The 23,970-nt window shown below is 41.5% G+C and overlaps 2 protein-coding genes across 4 annotated transcripts; one reads left to right on the top strand and one right to left on the bottom strand.

The window, feature by feature from the left end:
* Positions 1–745: 745 nt before the first annotated feature.
* On the top strand, positions 746–11,613 carry elf2a (E74-like factor 2a (ets domain transcription factor)). The gene is made up of 9 exons (XM_030774672.1): positions 746–854; positions 3,509–3,667; positions 5,401–5,596; positions 8,958–9,077; positions 9,185–9,292; positions 9,608–9,682; positions 9,847–10,039; positions 10,295–10,579; positions 10,869–11,613. Exons 2-9 carry the CDS (start codon positions 3,596–3,598, stop codon positions 11,380–11,382), a joined length of 1,563 nt encoding a protein of 520 aa, XP_030630532.1. The 5' UTR covers positions 746–854; positions 3,509–3,595; the 3' UTR covers positions 11,383–11,613.
* Positions 11,614–14,495: 2,882 nt separating this feature from the next.
* nocta (nocturnin a) lies at positions 14,496–22,227 on the bottom strand. Of its 3 annotated transcripts, none has more exons than XM_030766997.1 (3): positions 21,862–22,227; positions 16,324–16,587; positions 14,496–15,896 (listed from the first exon to the last, which is right to left on the bottom strand). In XM_030766997.1, the coding sequence occupies exons 1-3, from the start codon at positions 22,067–22,069 to the stop codon at positions 15,016–15,018; spliced, it is 1,353 nt and encodes a 450-aa protein (XP_030622857.1). In that variant the 5' UTR covers positions 22,070–22,227; the 3' UTR covers positions 14,496–15,015. The 3 variants fall into 3 exon arrangements, with proteins under 3 accessions (XP_030622857.1, XP_030622872.1, XP_030622865.1); XM_030767012.1 differs by lacking the exon at positions 21,862–22,227 and adding an exon at positions 18,759–19,552; XM_030767005.1 differs by lacking the exon at positions 21,862–22,227 and adding an exon at positions 17,549–17,674.
* Between the last annotated feature and the right edge of the window lie 1,743 nt (positions 22,228–23,970).

Here is a 23,970-nt window from a genome sequence, read left to right as displayed (position 1 = left end):
CGGTATTTCTTCAGGGATATTACGTGTTAGTTTGTGTTCATATCGATGAAAATACAACAGCTTGAAACTATTATAAACTCACTGCACATTTGTTATAACAAGGCCCTGCTAATAAATTTTCAGATCTTAACATTGTTCAGTGTTATAATGGTACACTTAACAATTAAATATGTTTATCCTATTAGGCGGTATGTTTGACTCTTTCAGCTTTATATTGGAACTCTTAGGCTGTGCCTTCCACATACATCTTAGTAAGTTAATACGCTTCAAATAAAATGCGTGTGGGCATATTGCACAGAGAAAATTTGTTTATTGTGATTCAAAACAGAGCACACCCTCTGTGCCTTATGTTATTCTGTATCCTTCAGCGACCCATTAGGCCCAGTCCGGTTGCTGGGTTATGTGACGTCACGGCCAGTATGTCAGCTTGGCAGGTTGGGAGAGGTTGACCTGAATCCTGCCAATGAAAACAAGTGAGCTTTCGAAATAAACCATGCAGTCGCTAAATCGGAACGAAACTACTTGCAACCAAAGTGATCCGGTTTGATTTTATTTCACTTGGAGTAACTCTCCTTTCACACTTGATTATTTTCGTTTAGCGCGCAGCATTTGGCTGGCTAGCTACTATTCGTGTAGTGTTGTCAGTTAGCATAGCTGGGTTACCTAGCCTAGCGATAGTTCCTAAAGCTTGTTGGTGAATAATACTGTTATTTCATGTTTAACGATAGCTAGCAAAACACGGACCTTCTAGCAGAGCAGGCAATCTAAAAGGTCGCGGCGAATAGACTCAGAACCAGAAAACTGTCCAGGCCAGACAGAGCATCGCCCAAAATACGAACCAGATTCTTCAAGGGGTAAGAAAGCAATATTTGTTTGTACGCATGCGATCTACATAGGTTACTAAATATCTAGCTAGTTTAAGTACCTGATTTTGTTCTCTAATTCGCAGTGGAAAATCAACCTATCATAGTTAACCAAGCCACCACGTTTATTAGCTTGTGTAACTGTTTGCATTCGTTAGCTCATTTAGCATGGGTTCACCGCACCAGCGAGATGACTAGCTGTATAAGCGCACTTGTCTTGAAAATATTTTGTAAGCCTTATTTTCTGCCTGGGCTAAATTCCGTTTAACTGTTACAATCTGCTAATGTCTCCCTGCATAAACTAGTATTAACGGTGTGTTTTTAAATGCCAAGCAAATTAATATGATGACGTGTGATGTTCCTCAGTTGAAGTTCCAATAACTGTGATAGTAACTTTTTACGTTTGTCTCACTTATGCTGTAAGCAGTGTTTATAGCTGGCTACTGTTAAAAAGAAGCAGCAGCTAAGGCGATGTCTGTCAGCACTTGGAAGTTTCACTAACTGATGAGATAAACACTAGTCTGCTCCTCGACCACATGCTGGGTTGAAAAGTGTTCATCATTTTACAGATGGGGCATGCTGTGTTAGATAACGGACTCTCGCGTCAAAATTGTTTCCTATGTTTTGGAAACCATTTGTAGACATGAGCAACACATATTAATATGATCAGCACGCATTTCCTCAGAACACAACCAAATAGTCTGAGTAGTTGACGGAATAGGATGATGTGTTGTGTGTGTACAGACAGGAGACAGGAAGTTCTTGCCTCGGGTCTAGAAGGTTTGTTCTTGCAACACAGGACAAACACAGGCCTTCAAAACAGGCTGGGCAGGAAATTAAGTGAATTTCTCTTCCCTCTTTTTTTTGGCTCTCCTCCCTCCTTTTTGTGTGTTTGTTGCATTCTGCTGTAAATGCTGAATGCATGCCTGCATCAGGCAGGTGCATGTATGTTTATCTAAACCTCACTGTGCCTTCTGCCAGTTTTGAGGTCTAAAACCAGATTTAAATGAGGATAAAAGTGTTGAGTTTTGAAGCTCAGCAGAAGTACTGAAGTTCACGTGAATTTGGTTGGTGTTGAGTATTTAAAATAGTATTTCATAATCTCAGTTCTGAAGGAGCATAGGACGATAGGCCTACATTCTCCCTCTAACGCTTACTTCAAAATGTTTGATAATTAGCAGCTGAGCTGAATCAGGTATGTTACATCAGAAGTGTACTTTCAGCTGGAAGTATACACCTGAAACATTGCCAGAAGAGAACGCACTGAAGATGAGACGTCTGTTCATTATTCCATTTGCTTTTGCTTTGACTGCTTTTTCTTTTTTTTCCACCTAGAGAGAGAACTAGAGCCAAAAAGTAGAGCAGTAGAGCATAATGACAGTAAAAGAAGTAAACAGAATGAGAGAAAAGAGAGTGAGTGAGTGCATATGCTGTGCCCTTAAAGTCCTCTTCTAGTCATGTGACTGGAAACCAAGGCCCATTTCAGTTGATCATGTGACTCGGCCAGGGCAGAGAATGCTGAATTGTCTGCAGAGAGGTGTTTCATCCTGTGAGTGAGTGAGTGTGTGTGTGTGGGGCTGGGGGAAAATGAGAAAGGGTTGGGCTTGAAAAGCAGAGACAGTATGAAGAAGTAAAGGATGTAATTCTTGAGGAAGAGAGAAAGCAGAGGCTGTAAATGATAAGGATGGAAAAAGCACACTCAGGGTGTGGAGTCAAGGAGAAGGAGGAATATGGAATCCATGGAAGTGGCTCAGTTGAACTATGGACTCTGGAGAGAAATGTGGGATATTGAGCAGGTGGATATTCTGAGATAGTGAGGCTGTAAAGCTTGTGAATAAGGAGTTGTTTTGCTCACTTTTTGGACCATGTTGTAATTGCAGAGTTGGTGCTAGGCAAGTGGAGAAGAGTCTTTTGCAGTGTGTGTGTGTGTGTCATAGTGACGGGGGGATTGTTGTGGAGACTCATTTGTAATAGGTTGTATAATAAACAATAAACATAATAATAATAAACAACCCTCATTATATATGTAGATATAGGAGAGGTTGAAGCAGTGCTTTTATAGTTTTATGTGTGAACTTATGTGTGTTGCCAGTGTATTTGTTAACTTACTATGACTTCATAATTCTCCTTAGTCGTTATGGAGTATAGATTGGTGAATTGTGTTTCACATTCTGTCTTTAAAGATGGACTTCTGGTGTAGAAAAAAACTTAGAGAGAATTTTCTTTTGAAAGCGTAGCTCTTCACCAGAAAATAGGAGTTGTGCTTCTAAAACATATGAGTCAGAGCTCTCCTCTCTACTCCACCCATCACTTACTCTCTCTCATGCTCTTACACACACACACACACACACACACACACACACACACATACCTGCAATATGCTCGCAACACCCAGTCCAACTATACTCCCAAAAACTTAGATGAACTCCACCTCCAAACGGCTTTATCTTTGTTTAGTTTATCGTGACAGTTTGAAGTGCATTTAAAAACATGTTTATAATGTAATTGCTGCGGAACAAATCACACCAGTTCTTCTTAGAGCTTAGGACTGGTGAATCACTTGTGGCCACAATATGGCAGTTGCATTGCAGATTTTTATCTTAAAGGGCACGAGTCATTATTATATGTGTTTGGGCTTTCTCCAGGTTCTGTTGACTGGGTGTGCCAGATCCGGAGGTTACCAGCAGGGGTGCCGTCTGGAATCGAGCTCAGGAGGCACAGAGGAATGAGTCATGACCTCTGTGGTGGTTGTAGATAGTGGAGGAGCTATACTGGAGTACGTCACTGCAGAGGAGACAGAGCAGGTGAGACACACATACATGTGAAGTCACAACACGTAAACTGGAATTTAAAAGGGTTCTATATGTTTTACATCAGTTTCAGTACCACTGCTTTGTACTACCAGCATGCTCTGCTACAGTAGTTGTCAACCGGGTCTCCACAGACCCCAGGGGTAACGAGGGAAAATTTGTATAAAATGGGAAAACAGTGTAAAATATTAGTCATCAATTGGCTAAGTAGCCTAATTCTAAATGGATATGCCACTAGTATACTGACGCAACTAATTTACAGCCCCAAAGCAGTTAACACTCCACACAATGCAATGTAATTCCTTCTCAAAATTTGCTAAAACATTCACTAACCGCCATGACTTTCATTATCACATCCCAACAGTGAACTTGGTTTGCTAGTTAGAGTATCAGCTATTGCCAACTTTTCTGACATCTGCATGCAGATCCTAGCAAATGGTTAATGGCAAAGCACACGATGTGCAATCCCCCTTCTGTTGTACTTTCACTTTCTCTTTTTTTTTTTCACTTTTAGGCTATAGTATGATATGGAAAAGAGATTAGGGCTGAAACACAGTTGATCAGATGTAACGTACTGAATTGTATTTAATATGTCACCATTCTGCTGAATGTCCCTATATAGAAATGTTTGTAGTAGCAGTATAATTTTGTTGGTTTCTCATGCGCAGAGTTAAAAGGAAAAGCTCTTTGTCAGAAAAAATCCTCCAGGAGGGAGTACACAAGCTAAAAACATTTGAGAACCATTGCTCTATTGTACAAAGTTTGTAAATCAAGAGCTCTAACTGATTTTTAAAGAGCTTGTCCCCCAGTTGCCCCCCATAATTCAGGTCTGACCATTACAGAATAATTATTTGATGTGTCCAGGGAAACAGAGCTGAAAGTGGTGACATTGTGAGCATCTCAATTCTATAGCAGTCTAAATTTATAGTAATTCTGCCACGCAGAGTCACTCACTCACCACAACACTGGTCAGCAATGCATAATATGTATTATGAGCACATATGTGTATTTATAATGAGCACAAAACACGGACGTCAAAGATGCGGAAGACAGATTTATTGCCCGATGGTTTGCTTTTAACACCTTTTTCCCTACACCTGGAAAGGTTTATTTTGGAGAAAGTGGATGAAAGCCTTTGATCTTTACTGCTTTTTTTGCAACTGTTAAACATGGGCAGCCACCCTGTGGGGTCAGTGGCTATGACCGTTACTTTGTAAGGCAGAATCATGGCCATGGAATAGAAAGTCAGTAGATTAGGACTAGACACACCCTGTGTTTCTATATTCCAAGATTTCAATGGTTATCTATACTCTGCAGTGGTGTCATGGACCCCAAGGTGAAGGCTGCCACCTTCCATGCTTCCATGCCTTGTCCAGTCTGTAGATATAGACATCATTGAACATTTATTACATGTTCTGGGGTGTGGGGAGTGGGCAGTATTCTGTCTCTTCCAGTTCTCAGGTGGAGGCTGTTCCTCTTGAATACTCTCATGACCCTGTTGAAACAGTTCAGAACCAGTGAAACAATATTCTTAGGGGTGTTGAAGCTGTTCTGAAGGCACAGGCTTGCTCTATTCCTTATTTGTTAATAAATATTTATGTTTAGTTTGGTGTTTCTATTATGTTGTACCTTATGACCCTGTTCATTCTGTGATGGTGAGGGACTTTATAGTCATTTGTCTGAATATGAGTCCTCTTATAGTATGTCTTGTTGCCCTGCATTGCTAGGTGGTGTGTTCTGATGGGCCAGGGCATGAAGAAGGGGAAGTACAGTATCCTGCGGTGGTGGTGGAACAGGTGAACAGTGCTGAAGTGGAACAGTGCTATGCTGCCCAGGTCCTGGTTTATGACAATGACTCAGACCTGATGCAAGGGGTGGCAGAGGAACAGGTGGTGGAGACGGAGATACAAGATGGTGGCACAGGTAGGCAAGTCATGTATTGTTTGAGATGCTCTTAACATGAGCTGTGAGTTTTTGTACTAGGCTTGCAGAGAGGCTTTTTGGACTATTGCGATGTTCGCACAAATTTAACTTACATTTACAAAGCACATAAAACTTCCTCTCTCTAATCCGGTCACCTCACATCTTACCATGGCCATAAAAAATCTCGCAAATTATTCAGTACATCTTTGCAAATGTTGAAAACTTCTTGGAATTTTAAAAATACTGTGCAGTGTAGCTTGCTCATTCAATGCTCAAATCCAACAAGTTACAGTTTTAATGGAACGCTCGAATGCTGAAAAGACGAGGCTTGATGAGTATGAGCAGAAAGATATGCTGAAGAGAGTCATCTAGTGGGCATTGGTAGAACTGTAGGTGAAATGGTTAAAGGGTTCAGAGCTCCCAAGGTACTTTTTTTCCCCCAGAAATTCATAAAAATAAAGATGACCTTGGAAAAGCTCATGTAGAGAAGCTCACGTTTTTAATACCAAGTTCTTTCTAACAGTTGGCTACAGTAAATAGATTGGAATAGTTCACAACAAATTCATATTTTATTAATAACTTATTTGTTTACAGAAACTTAAAATTCTACTATGTAACGCAATTTGTTTTTTCTCTCCTGTAGACACAAAATTTCAATTTTAAAATTATTGCGGTAACCTTTAGTGCTCTGTAAGTACCTTTTAACTGTTGATCATATTGCTGTTTAGCTGTCGGGTTCACCCGAATAATATCCCTTCTAAAATTACTACACAAAAGCGAGCATAGAGTAATAGTGATTAAACGTTTAAACGATGGATAACGGTCTTCAAACGGCTGGATGCTTTTTAACTCATAGCCCCTGGGTTGGAGGAAAATATTTCCTGTGTATGGCGCGGAGGGATCACGTTACGTCTTTAGATGCTATTTCCTGTGTGCCGCGGAGTGATATAGCTCTGTTTCTTAATGGTGCTCAACGCGAAGAGCGGAGTTATAAGAACCCTAATCTGAATCCGCCTCTACCCATATCTGGAAATATGGACAATCAACTGCAAGAAGATTCCGAAAATCAACTTGATCTGCTTATTAAAGCCGGTAAATAATACTTCAAATGAGTGCAGTCAGCTACAACTGATCCGTCATATTCCCGCTCAGAACTAGCATAGAAGTTTTGGGATGCAAAAGTAATGGAGGTTGAATCAGGAAGTGAGCATCTTGGATGTATGGCGCTCGGATTGAAATTACGTTTGTTATTTAAACATATTTTTCTCGGAAATTGTTGTAAAATGCAGACGAAACGAATGTCCGTGCGTACAGATATAGGAGAACGGATGAATGTTAGAGTTTGAGAACGAAATTTATTCATTGCGTGTGGAACATAGCGGAGTTGATTTGAGTTGCTGTGGGAAACCAGGAAGTATATTTGATTGTTTTTCCTGCGTCGCTGTCACGCTTGTTGACTCTAAGCTTGTAATAGTGATATTACCGTCGCTGAAAATGAACTGTTGAATCGGCATTGAATTATTTTTACCAAAAATCCTTGAGTTGGCTCATACCCCGTTGCTGTAGTTGGTCTAGCAAGCTAACGGTTCATCTATTTGTTTATTTCTTTCTTTAGTATCTTGATTAACCGATTCTTGTGTATAAATTTGTCGCTGTGTAGTTTTACGACTTTTTTAATTCGACGTGCTGTCCATTCAGACTAGTTTAGCCTGACAAATTTAGAAGTTAACTGATGTAAAAGTTTTTTGCCTTCTATCGTTATTACACAGTGACAGAATGTGTAACGGCACCTTTCTGTTTATTTGTATTTAATTTTATCTCTCAACAGCTCTATAAAGCATTATCATTACCCAACTAATGTATGACAAAAAATAGGGTTAGATTGCATTCGCTTTTGCATCCTACATTTCCTGTAAAATTATACAAGTAAACACGAATTTGATAGCGGAAGTATTAAAGCCGAAATGGGAGGGGTTCATACTTAAAGGACAGTGTCCTCCGACCAATACCCGTACTCGGTTTTTCGAAATCTCTAATTTAGCCAATGAGCGCAGCAAACTAAAGTGACGCAACTCATTGACTTGCTCGCGAAGGCAGAGGCGGAAATTGACTGACAGCTTTTTTGACGAATACAGAAAGAAAAATGTAGTGAGTCGTGGAACAATGAAGTTATCAGATACAGTCTGAATCAACAGCACAACAAAAAGATCCTCATTATCATGTTATTAACTATATCTAACATATCACAGTTATTATCTTACTTTGCAAATCTGAGGGCCATCTTCATACATATGGTTGTATGTAGGTAGAACAGATTTTCTTGACAGAATTATTTATTTCTATTCTACCTGAACAAATCTGTTTGTGGATTTCATTTCTTTTTCATTATCAGTGGTCACTAAAATGGGGAAAATGTGTGTGTGTGTGTGGGGGGGGGGGGTTACGAATCACACATGACCCTTCCTGGAGACTTTTGGTAGAAATTAAAGTATACACTGGTTTTAAAATGAAAGATGATAATTTCATGTGTCCTTGATGCTTTCATGTTAGACAAGACCATTATGTATCTTTGTACTTTTTTCAAGTGAGCATTAAGTAGGACAGCCTTATCACACCCTTTTTTTAAGGCTGTCTGCTTCCCCACCATTTCATAGTGCATTCTGGGTACACCAGTATCAAACAGTCTAAATATAGTCTCTTCAGGGGACACAGAGCATAGAGTTGCAAGTGACATGTGTATCCAAACATAGAGCAGATAGGGTAAATGACACACACAGACAGACAGCAGATTGATAGGAACAGGTGGCATTTATACACAAGTACTGTGGATGGCGGCACAAACCAGCTGCAGTGTAACAAAAAATGGTGACCTACCAGTCACACAGAAGGAGTCTCTCTATGGTGCTGAGCCTGTTATTGCTCATGGATTCATTCTTGTTAGACAGCGAGAACAAGTGTCCTTTGAATAGAAAATGTGGAATGGTCCATTGGTAATAGAAAATAAAAGATCTTTTCATCCCTTTACTGAGTCTGTTAATTTGCCAGTGTTGAAGTCTCTGTTGAATGCCTTGACCTTGTGATTATTGGTGATGTCCTTTTCCTGTGTGGTGTTTGGTGATTTTGTTTTCCCTCTGTGCTGTCTGCTTTATATTATTCTCTGGACACAGACATTATCTGTTAGGCAGGTCAGAATGTAGTGCATCTAGTGCATATGTTTGCCTTCTTCCTGATTAAGAAATCTGAAGGATTGTCTTCACATTGTAGATTTGAACGTAGGCCTGTAACTGACTCCAGCAGTGCCTCTAAGTGTATGTATCGTAATTCGTCTTTGCTAAGTTTTTGTTTTGTTCATGGTTTTCAGTGGAAGCCTCAGCACAGGCTGCGGGTGGGGAGACTATATGTGTGGATAAGACCATAGAGGCAGCTGAAGCGCTTCTCCATATGGACTCTCCAGCAAGCCTCGGAGCTGACCATAGCCCAGGTCCACATATAAACACACGCACGCACGCACGCACAAACACAAAGTCAATTGTCATTCAGTTCAGAAGAGAGAGGGCTGTTTCTCACACTGTTTTTCTCTGTCTGCAGAGGAGTTTTTGTCTGAAATGGAGGTGGAGGTGAGCACTGAGGATGCAGAGCCTATAGAAGAGGAGCTGACTCTACTCCAGGAGACTGATACCCAGAAAAAGAAGAGAGGTAACACAGACACACGTGCACACACACACACTCACAAACACGCACACATGTGATAACAGTATATAGCATTACTCTTATGATTTATGTAGTGTTGAATATGGTTGGTCAGTGGATAGCCAGGACAGTTGGGACCAGTAGGGGACAGTTTATGTAAGATTTCATGAGTGGACAGTTTACGTAAGACTTCAGGATTGACATTTGAACTCTTAGAATGAGGTGCTCATGGATTTTATCTGTAGTTTCAGTTTGTTTTCGTGTACTGCTAGTGATAGTTTTGAACTGTACTTTGTTACATTTTCCATGCTATGTCCACAGCTGGGCGCAAACCAAAACATCCGCCAGTTTACTCTCCAGAGCCTGCCATCAAGAAAAGGCAGAGAGAGAGTAGAGGTGAGAATGAGAGAAAGAGTCTGTGTGTGTGTGTGTGTGTGTGTGTGTGTATGTGTGGATCTAATTGGTTTAAATCTCTGTGTACACCAGAGATCTTGTACTGTCTCTGCACGTTTATGTGGCACTGCAGTGATTGAATTTAGAGGTGTGTGTGTTTGTTTAAGGTACCACCACGTACCTGTGGGAGTTTCTGTTGGCACTGCTACAGGATAAGGAGACCTGTCCTAAGTACATCAGATGGATGCAGAGAGAGAAGGGCATCTTTAAACTGGTTGACTCCAAAGCTGTGTCCAAACTGTGGGGCAAACACAAGAACAAACCAGACATGAACTATGAGACCATGGGAAGAGCACTTAGGTAATAATGAACCCCTATTGTGTGCCTGTTTGTCTGTCTGCCTGCCTGCCTGTCTGTCTGCCCACCTACCTGCCTGCCTGCTGACTTTAGGAAGTTGAATGTTTGTATAAGTACATATTTGAGGTTTTGTTTGTAGATGCTGAGATATTTGTAGCAGTCAGTTCATGTTTGCATTTTTATGTGTATTAGTTGAGATTGCAAACAGTGCCAAGTTCTTGTTAAAGCTATGATTTACTTGATTTCTTTTGTCTGTAGGTATTATTATCAGAGGGGCATCTTGTCCAAAGTAGAGGGCCAAAGACTAGTGTACCAGTTTAAGGAGATGCCAAAGAACATTGTTTTCATCGATGACGACAAGGCTGACATGCCTTCTGACCCCGTGCCCCCACCCGCTGCCACCCGCAATACGCCTAAAGCAAAGGGAGTGACCTCACCTGCCACGTCCATGCCACGCCTCATTAACGTGACCACTGGAACCGATACTTTTGTCTCCGTGCAACAGTCTCCTGGTAACCCCACCACCACAGCAGCAGCTCCCAGGTTTGGATTCTTAATGCAATTGAGTTGTTTTAAATTTAAGATTAAGTTTAAGTGGATGTCAGTGTGTCGAAGACAGTTGTAGGTGATGCGTGATTGAACAGAAAGCTGAAATGGATGATAATTGTGCATTTTTATATATTATATATTTCTGTATATTTCATGTGTATAATGATATGTCTGCCTTTCTTAACTGCGTATGGTCAAAATCGATCTTACAGCCTTAAACACAGTCTTTTTGTCTCTCTCTGAATGGTTTCTTATTTTTTTTCCCCTTTCTCCACTCTTTCAGGACCGTCAGGTTGGCCATGCAGGTTCCTCTTCTCATGACCACGCCGCTGGGCCAGAAGGTTTCCACGGTAACGGTGAACTCACCAGGTTCTGGCTCTCCCGTCCTCGCAACCCCCGCTAGCCCGGTGACCCCAAACTCTGTGCCGGGGGGAAAAGTACTGATCCAGACTCTGCCCACGCTGGTGCCAGCCACAGGCCAGAATGGGGAGAGAATCACCCTACAGCTGATCACCCTCCCCGCTGGGCATGTCAGCGCTGCCCAACCTAAAAGCGGCGCTCCCCTCACTCTGCGTACCCTCGCCCCCGTCTCCGTGCCCACGTCCACGACACAGCTCATCCGCTTGGCCGTGCCCGCTGGCGTCGCTACGACAGCCAAGCAGGTAGAACTGAAGCCGGCGATGTCGTTGCAGGACGTGAACATCGTAAAGGTGGAGTCTCCGGAAACGTGGGCTGAGAGTACGGTGCAGGAGCAGACAGCGACACACACAGAGGAGTCCTCTGCAGCGCAGAGCTGAGACATGGCCCTGCCCTCCAAAATCCACCCAAACATACCAGCACTTAGAAATGACATTTAGATGAGTGTTCCCAGATGTAGAACTGGTGGATGTAATTTTGACAACTGATTGATTTTGACACTAGGGGGGAAAAAAAAACCCTAATGCCATTTTCAAAAAAGGGACACACTACAGAATACACACAGATATGGAGACTCTGCCACATGCCTCATCATACTATGAACACACACACACACACACAAACAGTTGTGGAGATGGAGCAATGGACATGCCCCAGTGAAACAAAGGGCTTTTTTTTAGAGGACTTAGGTTTCACATAGTATGGCCTTGGACTTCAATAAGTACTCAGCTCTGTAAAGAAAATGAACTCTGAGCTGTGCCTCTGTATATGGGAGAGAACCATACATCTGGTGCTAAAGAAGAAGAGAAAGAATAAAAGACGAGAGAAAGGTGGTGCTACTTTCTTGCTGTTGATGAGAAGGAAGCAAAGAGAACTGTGTCTATAGATGGATTATAAAGCAGAACTAACATGCAAGCAGCTTTGGGTCACACATCTCATCTTCCCACTTCCTTTCCATTTCCAAATCGCTTTTGTATATATCGTAGATGAACAAATTATTTTGCTTGTTTAAAAAAAAAAAAAAAAAAAGCTTTTTGATATTTGTCACATTTTGTACCAGACATAGTGTTTTTGCAGATCTATAGCAGCTGTATTCTCAGGAGCCCTGTAGAACATTAGGTATCATTTCACTCTGTTGTTTTTGTTTTTTTTTAAGTTCGTTTACTGTGATGTCTGTCTCCTGTCACGTGTACAATGCTTTTCATTTCTCTGTCTCTTTCTTTTTCTACCTGGAGTAAAGGGAGAAATGTGTATAGATATAACCAGAATGTATATTCAATATTTGAAACATATTCTATTTTGTAGTACCCTTGCTCAAAAATGTATCCAAGTAGTTTGAAAAAAAAAAAAAGAAATATAGAAGAAAATGAAACTAAAACATTATGATGGTTGTGTTATTCTTTTCTTATTTTGCAGGAGCCCTTCTCCATTCATTCATCTATTAGATTTAAATTAAACTGTCGGGTTTTTTTTCCCCAGTGCTAAAGTATCATTTTGGACACTTTGTCTCTTTATCAGCAGAGCATCAGTAATTCTTCAGACCTCTGTCTTCTTTACCTCTGGGTGCAGTCAACTGTCATTTTGTTCCATTCATTGGTTCATCCCCTGCTGGAGGACAGCAGGTCAAAGCAGTGGTTTCTAAATAATACCATTAACCCCCATTCACAGCTGTGGACTAAACATTGGCCATAAGAATCAGGTCCGATGGTGGGATAGCAATTTAAAAAGCAGTGGGTTGTAAATATAAGGTTACACTCTGACTGTGGCAGTTCTAATACATGCTGGGATTGAAATATGTTCACATTAAACATGTTTTGACATTTAATATCAGTGTAGTATAATACTATAATAGAGAGAAACAGTTGAATGTGCTTCCGCATGTGCTGCATATGATTGGAAACCTGTCTGATTTAATGATGGCTTTGCAAACATAGGGAAACTAAACAAATCTTTTCGTTTTGAAAGTCTGGACATCGGGGCTCTGTCTGGACTAAGGTTCTGAAGTTGTCAAACTGACAAATATCAGGTTATGATTTCACATCTCCGAGACAATCACTTTCTGATATTTCAGATCAGGGCTGTCAGAATCCAGTCCTGGAGGGCCAGGCAGCTTCTGCTTTTCATGTTACATGACTACATGTGACCCCTGATTGGCTGAAGAGCACACTCCTATTTTCCCAAGTAAAAATCAGCACATAATTAAGAGATGAAAACTAAAAGCAGAAGGACCTTAGACCTCTGAGACTGGATTCTGAAACCCCTGTACCAGAACCTGGTAGTCCATAGTTCTGAAACCTTCCGTCCAGGACAGGACATCTCTTTCTCGGTCCTGTTAATTTGTGATAGAAAGTCAGCACTGTCTTCATAGCAGGTAGTTGTTGCCTTTACCACAGCTTGGTATGTGTGTGTCTTTAGAGAGGCATCTACTTAATGCTCCTGTACTGCCTGAGGGAACATTTTGAGAAACGCTCTGGTCTTTGTGCCAGCTCTCTCATTAGTTCAGGGGGATAGAGAACAGATTAGATTGGATTACAGGATCAGGATGTTCACTTCCTGATCAAGCACGATATCCTGCCTCAATGGAGAACTGAAGGGCATATGTAAAGTTTGTGTGTGAGAGATATCACAGATGCTAACATAAGAGTTATGTACAAATTAGTCATATATACACTGAGATGGTTACTTTACTGTAAAGTGCTCCAGTGCTGTAATGACTAGACAAGGGTTCAATATTCCTAACAAACTGGTTGTAGTGATTGCACCTCAGAGTGTGGGAGACTTGATTCTAGGCAAAACATGGTAGATTACATTAGATTCTGTTCCCCTGAGATCTATCTACCAGATCTATAGGATGCAGACATGTAAACTACAGTTGTAATCCGTTTCATTTCTACGTTGCTTGGTACTAGTTGTTATATTACCTCTCCAGCCTGAATGGGACTGGCGGGGAGTTTTTGATCAGGTCATAGTGTTGGATTTAGGGCCAGGCTTCTCAGACGTCCATTAGCTCTGTGTGGATGGCTCAGATGACTCATGCTCTAATCCCGAATGAGTTTCACATGCACTTTCAATTGGCTCTCATGTGATCTCACAATAAGGATACCAGCATCCAACATTCACTGTTGCTGAGGTAAGATCTTAAAATGGTACAGTACTATGAAAACTTTCACTGGCGTTGGAATCGCATACAACCGAGTCATAAATAAATTACTCATTTAAAAATAAATGTTATTTTTCAAGATTTAACTAGATGCCCATGACAATGTGACCAATGCTTTAGTTCAAGTGCAGGTACATGTTTATTACTGTGGATCCATTCAACTGCATGTTAGTATTTATCTTCAATGAATCAATTACTACAAAACAGTGTAAAATTGATTCTCAGACTAAAAAGTTTAATAAATTAATGTTCATTTAACTTCACTGGGCAAAATCTGTAGATGTGAGTACAAACACTGTCATTCATCAAAGAACTAGAAGTGAAATGTAAAAGTTTTGATACATTTTTATATTTTGCAGTCATTGGCATGCACCTTTGAAGATGAAAATAGGATGGTACAGTCAATATGAATATGGATATAAATAGGACACAATATATGTAACTCGGGTAACCGTTCTTCCATGATGAGCAAAAGACTTATTGAGGTTGTGATTTCATTTTGGTATAGCAAAGCAATAAAATATTAAAGTAATAAATTAGAATAGAGGAGAATAAAACATCCTATCTAGTTACAGACCAAAGCTGATAAATCAATGTCCTTTCAATTAAAAAAAAGACCACAGAGGAGTCTTTGTTGTTAGTGTATCCATTAGCTGAGTCTGTGTGTCGACAACTAATAGCAGCGATGATGAGATTCACCAGGAACACTGGTGAAGACTTGTTCACTCCAAACAGTGTCCTCATGTAGACATACATGCGCTTACACAGACCATACACTCTCAGCTGTGGTGGGAATGTCCTGAAGTGCTTTGACCTCCAATCAAAGTGGGCGCTGTTGTTGATCAGCAGCTAGCTACTGGAGCCTATGAGGTTGATGACTGAAGCTGAGGTCACAGACAAGAGAGAGGTGGTCAGAGGGATAGTGATAAGACGGCAGGCGATCGGGGCCGATTTGCTCCTCGTTTGGTAGCTGGAGCACTGCATCCACATTGAAACGCCTGGTGGAGTACCAGATGTAGTCTAACGTTACACAGCTTTCCCCACTGGGACGAATCTTCCAACTGGTATAGGGAGGTTCTGTTCTCCCATCTGCACTAAGATGCTTGTAGGCACTGTCAAGACCCAAAGGAGACGCCTCAAAACGCCGGTACACCTCCTCGCCTGGCTCAGCATTAAAGTCTCCACAGACAAGCAGCGGTAGACCCTCACCAACCTCCGACTCCTCCCTTGCCTCCTCCAGCTCTGGATTCGGGGGGGAGGTGATACTACATAGGTTTTGGAGCAGGTAGGAGCCCTGAGCGCTACGGAGACTCTCCCAACCACTGCGCGCTTTCAGGTGTGTCACGGCGACGCAGAATACCTGGCCTGTTGCCCGGCAACGGAGAGTAGCCACAATGGCCACCTGGTTGGTCTTGAGCATCATAGCGGAGAGACGGAGGTGGTTGGTGGCGAGGAGCTGGAAACGTTCGCGGCTAAAGAACAAGGCGCAGCCGTCAGGGCCGTTGTTGTTGTGGACGTCAAGGCAGGGTGAGCAGGGCTTGGGACAGAAGCTGCTTTGGTAGCCCAGGCTGGCTAAGACAGGCTGGAACGTGTCGAAGTAGTGGTCCACCTCCTGCAGACACACAATGTCTGGTCGATAGGTGAGGATCTCCTCCAGGATCAGGTACTTTCTTTCAGCCCAGTTCAGAGCCTCCAGAGGACAGCGCACAAACCCATCCTTTCCTTCACCTAAAGCTGGAGCAAGAAGGAGCCAACATACAACATTAGAGTGACATTACAGCTGTTGGAGCCAAAATTTGATGTTATTTATTTTGATAAATTGAATGTTTCATTTGTTTTGCATGGTTAAAGACATTTATTTTGATTTTGGATATTTTATCTACCTAACCAATATGGAGGTGCAAAAGGACACGCCCATGCATTCAGACAGGTGACTGCAGCACCTGCTCTGTTAAGCTTTTTAATTTAGAATAGAACTCGTGTCGGGGAAGGAGGCAGCCAACACTTTTTATTGCATCAACCAATACAGAACTATAGTATCATTTCTCTCATAAAAGTGCTGCATGATAGATAGTTAAAGGACATGTGAAGGAACTTTGCTATATCTTTTTTGTGAGTACTGTTACAAACATCAGTGACAAATGCTCTGCCTCTCAGGTACCTTGTGCCAGAATGTTCCACTGCATGACACGGATGGCTGGGTTCTGTGGAGAGCTGGTTCTGGTTCTGATGAAGTCTCTGTGTAGTCGGGGTGGCCTATTTCTCAGAACATCCTCACACTCACGCAGGAGAAGGTCTGGATCTGCCTGCTCGCTCTCCAAGTCGTCTGCGTCCACGTGTGTGTGTGCAAGAGGAGCGCTGCTGAGAGACTGTGCCAATGTACCAAAGAGCCGACTGCTACTGCTGGCACTGCCCATCTGACACACTGACAAACAAACAAATAAACAAACACTTAGTCTTAACATTCTCCCCCCAATGAGCAATGAATTAATAAAGGTGGAACATTTTAACTCTAGAACATTTATCAGTGAGCTGACAATATTGTCAGCTTTTTTTGCCTTGCAGGTTGCATACCATTAGCAGCAGGCCTTCCCGAGCGAAAGATATAAAAGCTAAAAACAAACAAGGAGGAAATAAAGCATTGAAGATTTCAGAAACATGTCACTCTCTCTCCCTTGTTTGACCACAGCAGGGGTGAGCAGCAGAGTGATGAGGAGGGAAAAGCAGGTGATATGGTGTTATTTACTCTGCTTCATGGCTTGGCTCCAGTTGTGTAATTCTGCTGACCTTGTTCCTTGCCAACTATGTTCTGAAATTCTGATCCGAAAACATGACGAGTGTGTGCGTGTGTGCTACAGACCCAGAACAGCATGTACATGACTGGCTTTGAAATACCGCCAATGAGACCCACACTACAACATGCCATTTAAAGGTTACTAGAGCAAGAAAGCCTTATTGACCAGAAATGTATCCATCAGTGTAGACTAATCTGTGAGATAATCTGTGAGATCTGTTTTTTTTTTGTTTTTTTTTTAAACAAACACCAAACCAAAAAAAGTATTTGAATAGTCAGCACTGTTCAACAATACAACACATTCAGGGTAATGATTTCTCAATATTGATGACAACCTGTTCTTTTGACTATAAACTGTTCTGTGAAGCTAACACGGAAATCAGACCGGTAGTCTGACAAACAGAGAATGAGTCACATTTCACATTATTACTGTGAGCACTTGTCTAATTTATAAAGCAGCAATATCAGAACCAACGTTTTTACTAGGCCTACGAACACACTACACAGTGCAGAGAAGCCTCTCCACGGCCCAGAGACAGTCCTCTGAAACATATCACAGATTCCTCTTACATGTATCCACAGTGTCTCTTACCCCGTAGATCCATGTTCCAGTCTACTGTCTGCTCCAAAAGTCCCACTGAATCACGACATTCAGACAGAGCAGTGAGTCGAGCCTTGAGTCAGTCTATGAGTGTGTGTGTGTGAATGTGTGTGCGCGCGCGCGAGAGAGAGAGAGAGAGAGAGAGAGAGAGAGCGCGAGAGAGAGAGAGAGCGAGCGAGAGAGAGAGAGAGAGAGAGAGAGAGAGAGAGAGAGAAAGAGAGAGAGAGAAAGAGAGTGTGTCTGGCAGGGATGACCTGACTGCCCCTCTCTCTCAGACTGTCTGAGTCTCTCAGACTCACAAAGATTAACCTGGAAGACAATGAGTCAGCTATGGGAGTGTGAGTGTGTTAAAATCAGGTGGGAGTGACATAAAAGAGATTTCCGATTAGTGGCTCCAGAGAGGAGTAGGTACATGGCTGAATAGAAAATGTATTCATCTAAGAGAACAGATCTAATGACCCTCATACACACCAGGAAGCTTCTCAGTTTTAGACGTTCACCATTTATTCATGCCAATGCACAGAGGCAGAGCAGACACTTGGGGGCAGTGGAGAGTTGAAACCAGGCCAGCGTCTTACTAACCTAGTGAACTGGGATCGGGCCACATTACACACAAAACCAACTGTATCACTCCTCTGGCCAATGAATGGAACAATAGACCATCAACCATATCACTGAAGCTAAAGTGTAATGAGAACACTTACAGTAACAGTCACACACATCATGAGATTGGAAAATTAAAGAGGTGCTATACAGCACAGTGCTCTGATGTTGGGTGGAAATTTTGTTTTATGAAAACCCATTTGTATTGTAGCACATGCGAACATCCGATTATGACGATTATTTCTTGGAACACTAAAGCACAATAAATCTTTCCACTGAAAATACATTTCAACTGAAAATGCCCTCTGTCCATTGTATACAGCAAACTTAAAAAAAAATTATACAGACACAGTTCTTGAGGAAGACAGGCGAGAGTAACTCAGACTTTCCTTACACTTTCTTTCTCCTTCACCTTTCTGTCCATTTTCTAAAGTCCCCTCTCTATGCAATCACTTTGTCCTGAACAACACACATGAAAAGATACGGCACTAAGCGCTGTCCTCCAATTCATCCCTCTTTTTTACCTCTTCTTTTATCTCTCTGCACTTCTCTCCATTTCTGTCTTGTTCACTCTAAACGTGACACTCTTTCACAATACCTCTCTGTATCTCTTCTTTAAAAGGTCTTTGTCCACTTCTCCTCTGTCTCCTTTTTTAAGAGGTCTTTGTCTGCTTCCTCTGTATCTTATCTCAGTATCTCCTTTTTAAAAGATGTCCTCATCCACTTCGTCTGTATCTCCTTTTTTAAGAGGTCCTCATCCACCTGTCAGAAACCAGTAAAACGAAGCTCTACTCCTCGTCTCTCCGGTCTTCTCAGAGCGCTGGTCCAGTCCAGTTGCGTTTGTGAGCTCCACTGTTCAGTGTGTCACGGTATGGGAGTATATGAGTTTGGGTCAGCTTACTGGACCATGGTGGGAGAAAGAGTGAACACGTAGCTCCAACCACCCATTCAGCTATTCAGCCTCACTCTGACATGTCAGAAGATTCCGGAGCACGTGGATGTGACTGCGTGAGTGAGTGTGTGTATGTTAGTGTGTTCTTCCATAGACTGTTCATGAATGGGCCTATGTCTGAACCCTGCCCCCAGCATCCAATGGGGACAATAGTTCACTTTGAATATCCAATCAGGGACAAACAGCTACTGGTGAGTGTGTACTTGTGTGTGAACACACTAACATGAGACTGGACACACACACTTAGATAAAGACAGTGTGTCCTTAGCCAAATCATCAGGAGCAAGGTATGTCTCACTGGAGTGGAATGCAACTCAATAAGCTAACTCAATCTGCTAACTAATATTACCAAGATGCAAAAAGAGAGAAAGGACAGAAAGAAAGAAAGCTAGAGGAAAGAGAGACAGTCTGGGCAAAATAGATAAAAGACTGATAAAGAACTCAGAAACCAGCACTGTCCCACCAGTACAGACATATATGAGGTTACAGTTAGTAGTCTGACCTCAACATGTGACTTCATTCATTAATGGCCAGTACTTATCAGAGAGGTAACGCAACTACCTCTTCTTGTTTCTGAACTCTTATAATACCCTCTCCAAAATGAAAAGTTTTTAATTGAAGTCTTTTTCCATGCTCTTTAGGAGTATAATGCACCAGTTAAAGAGGACCACTTAAATCTAGTTATGTAACACTAAGCTTGTTAAGAACCAGGGAGAACAAGGGAACTAAATGTGGTATTTTACCTGACCTCACCTTGACTCACATAGTTAGCCCTCTCCCTCTATCAGAGATAGTTAGAGCACATTACAAATTTGTCTCATTGTGTTCAGTCAAGGCTTTGGAAAGACTATGCCTTACTGTACTTAAACAAGGCTTTGGAAAGACGATGCCTTACTGTACTTAAACAAGGCTTTGGAAAGACTATGCCTTACTGTATTTAAACAAGCCTTTGGACTGACCCATGCTCCTATGACAAAGGAATTCCCGTTAAATGTCTCAGAACACTGCCTCCAAACATTGTTCTCATTTGTCACTGCAGACAGAATTTGGAAGAAACTGAAATGCCAAAAGACTGTTTTTTGTATCCACATTCTGAATTTTTGACATCACAAATTATTACCAGCTAACAATTTAAACAAAGAAAGATGTTTAACCTGCATTAGATGTGTTAATCTAGGAGACTGTTTGGTTATTAGTGCATTTCTAAATGAAATGCTGTAATCGTGGCAATAACAGTAACAGCCCTAATAAAGTCCTAGTAGGACTGCTCATAAAATATTTAGACGTGTTGCTGTAAATCTATGCCAAACAGGTTCACAAGTTCATATTTAGCTTAGTGTTAAATTTTGACTGGTGTACCCACACTGTAAACTACATCTTGACCCCAAAGCTTCAACAGAGAGGCACTCCAAGGGAAAGGTCATTAAATGGCCTAATTCTAATTACTTTAAAGACTCTCTTATCCGGAAAAAAAATTACATAACATCCATGTCACAACTAATTACAGTATATCTTTAGGGAAATCAGATTAAGTTCCTTCGACAAGGGACTCCAACAATGTGACTAACTAAAGTACCAAAATCCCTAGTACAATAATTATAGTCTAGAATGCTACAAACTGAACCCCTTGCCAACATTCCCCCAGTATTATGACTACACAGTATAGACACAGTATCCACTGCAGATCTTCCAGACCAGTGTAACAGTCCAGTGTTAAACAATGGCTCTGTGCTGCTGCAGATCTAGTCAGCAGGGCCTCTACACCTAATTTAATGGCCATTCAGTTGTCAATTCTTTGATTAGGCGACCATGCCAATAGTTCAGAGGTTGATGTTCTTTATCGAGTGAATATATCAAGCAAAATGCTTAATGCAATTACTTGGACACAAATCACTTGACTGATACTACAGTATTTTCTCCAAGCGTTTAATGCGGTCTTTTTCATTTGCTATAGGTGTACATACTGAGACAATGAAAGAAGTAAGTTAGTGAATGTTTCAGAAAAAACTTTGCTCCCTGTCCGTCGTTTAATAAAGGGGTCATTGGACGGTCAGCGGTGGTAGCGAGGGTCGTTATGTAATTCTGCTGACCTTATTTCTGACGAACTGCCACTTCTAGACAGAAGACACGCGCTGAGGGGATGGACAAGCGTGTGCGCGCGGTACAGAGCCAGAGCTGGCATGTGCGTGACTGAAACGAGGTTTGAAATTTCAGTCGCGAGGCCCCTGCTACAAAGTGGATATGTCCTTCAGAGCAGAATCGATGAAAAGAAATGTGTTGTAACTATGCTTTTAAAAACACCGAAACACAACATCTGTCACGAAACAAAGTGTTCTAGTTACTTCACTGATGAGCACCTAGTTTCTTGATGATATAAACTGTTCCATGACGTTGAAACGGAACTAGTTCAGGCACTCCCACGAAGGTAATGAATCACTCTTCGTACAGTTTCTACGGAAACTAATCAACTTTTGAAATAACCATAGTAACCGCATAGGAAATGTGGATAAATATTCCTAAACTACTCAATAAGTTACCTCCAAATGTAAAATCCTTTCTCAGGGCGAGTTCATCACTGAAATGGTGCATCGTTACGCAATCAACTACTCGAGTATGAACTGTAGGCTACAGCCTCGCGTAGACTTGTGGCTCCGAGCCTCACTGAATTTAACATGTGACATCCACTGCAGTTCATTCAAATTACACAATCATTAGACGGTTTTAAAAAGAAAATGAAGATGTCGCATACCTTGTCTTGAGTTGACTAAGCCTGGCGATGAGGCATTATTCTTCAGCTGTGGCTGGCTGGTTAGGGGTTCTCCACAGGAGGAATGACAATTACATGAAGCCGGGGAGAGGACCCTCCTCAGCGGTTCTGTTTTTTTCGGTTGTGTCCACAAACATAGTGCTGTTAAATCTCTCTGAAGAAGAGCGGAGCAGCGCCTAACTGAATTCATGCTAAACGTCTTCTGTTTCAGGCACAGTTTCTTCTCAGAGACATCAAACGCTGTGTTTAATATTAAAAATGAAAAGATTTCAAGCTGTAGGCTAAAGAGTACCGGACATGGATAACTGGAAGTTAAGGAATGAAGCAGAAAACTGATAGTGTTTCAAAGTGTCCACTTTCCTTTCTTTTCTCTTGACGGCACTGAAACCGGTAAATGTTTCATCATGATTTTAAGTGAGGTCTAAAGTCCTCCAGGTGGGGGTCTCAGGAAACTAGTCATTTGCAGTTTCGTTTTACTTCAGAATCAGATATATTCTATAGAATAAATTATATTTATAATCACATCAGGATTTATTGTTTAAATCAACGACGTAGGAATGATTAAATTTAAATGTAAATTTTAGACAGGGTCACCCCTCTTTAGGAAGTAAATGGTTCGTTCCCATAGTGAACGGACACGAGGCAGAGGCGGGCCAGTAGGAGGAGACAGGTTTCAGTCTGGCCAACCAAACGTCAAAAACGCTTTGTATGTCAAAAAAGCGTCTCTGCATTATTGACGCACAAACCTATGCATGTTCTTCGCGCACTTACGCACATTAGCCTATCTTCTCAAAAGTGAATTCCGTGGCAAAGCAAACACGCACTTACATAAATATAGTGCGATGGTATTGAAGCACGTATCTAAACCTTCCGTGCTGGTGGCGTACGGAGCAGAATAAAAGAGTGTTCTCGTGTGAGTAGTCACAGCTGTAGCAAATAGTCGACACAGTGTAAGATTTTGAGAAATAGGTTCCCACAAGAAGAGCAACGAAATCACAGAATGGTGAAGTGAATTTTGAAGTGTGCCGTCTCTTCTCTGAGGAACTATGGATTTAAATCCATGAGCACCGACCGAGTTACCGATTTGCCTAATTTAACAGTTTAGTACTGTGTTCATGTAGTTACTCGGGTCACTTGGGAGTTATGTAAGGCAAAGAGCGCCACTCATTCTGAACCTCTGGATATGTCACTGAAAATGTCAGTATTGTTGTTTTAAACAAACAGCATAAAACAAAATATGTCAAATGATAGCAACAACACTTTTCTGCTGTTTTCTGTCAACATAACTTTACGTCGACAGTAGGCTGCAGCTTACATCTGTATGACTGGCCTTCGGACAAACGCACTTTTGTAACCGAGGTTCAACACCCCTGCACCCGCAGACATTTGGTTATGAGCTTATACACTACAGTGGGGTGAAAATCCAGTTCTGAGGGCCAAAACCCTACTGCTTTTCTTGTCAACAAACTACAAGTGGTCACTGATTGTCTGAAGTGTGTACATACCTGTTTTTCAGGTAAATATCAAAATGTAATTAAGAGGTGAAAATAAAAAGCAGCAGGATTATGGCCCTCCAGGACTGGACTTTGAAATCTCTGGTTTAATAGATGATGGGTGATAAATGACCCCAACCAGTTAATGTTCTGCTATACAAACAGTTTGGTTTGTTTTTAATTAATGCAGATAAGACAAGGGGCAAGGTGGTTAGCTGGGGATAAGACTTACCCAATTACTTATGTCTGTGTGTGTGTGTGCATGTTGGAGAGATTTGTTTATTAACTGATTGCCTTGCTTTTATGAATGTCCTGTTGAATTTAGAACAGCTGTGATAACATTCCATACAACCAAAGTATTTCCATAACACACTGCCACTGTATTCTCACACCATACTGACACAAAATACCTTCACCAAACCGTACACCCACAGTATTCCAATACCAAACTATTAGTTCTCAGGATTCCCATATCATACTGTCAAAATATTCCCACATCACATTGTCCGAGTTTTCCTATACTGTACCATATTACCATAATATTCTCATATTCTCATATCATACTAACAAAATATTCCCATACACAGAGTTCCTGTAT

This window comes from Chanos chanos, chromosome 1 (genome assembly GCF_902362185.1).
Source record: "Chanos chanos chromosome 1, fChaCha1.1, whole genome shotgun sequence".
In the NCBI taxonomy this organism is placed as follows: domain Eukaryota; kingdom Metazoa; phylum Chordata; class Actinopteri; order Gonorynchiformes; family Chanidae; genus Chanos; species Chanos chanos.
Note: the sequence above shows the minus strand (reverse complement) of the source record. Positions and strands in the feature narration are given on the sequence as shown.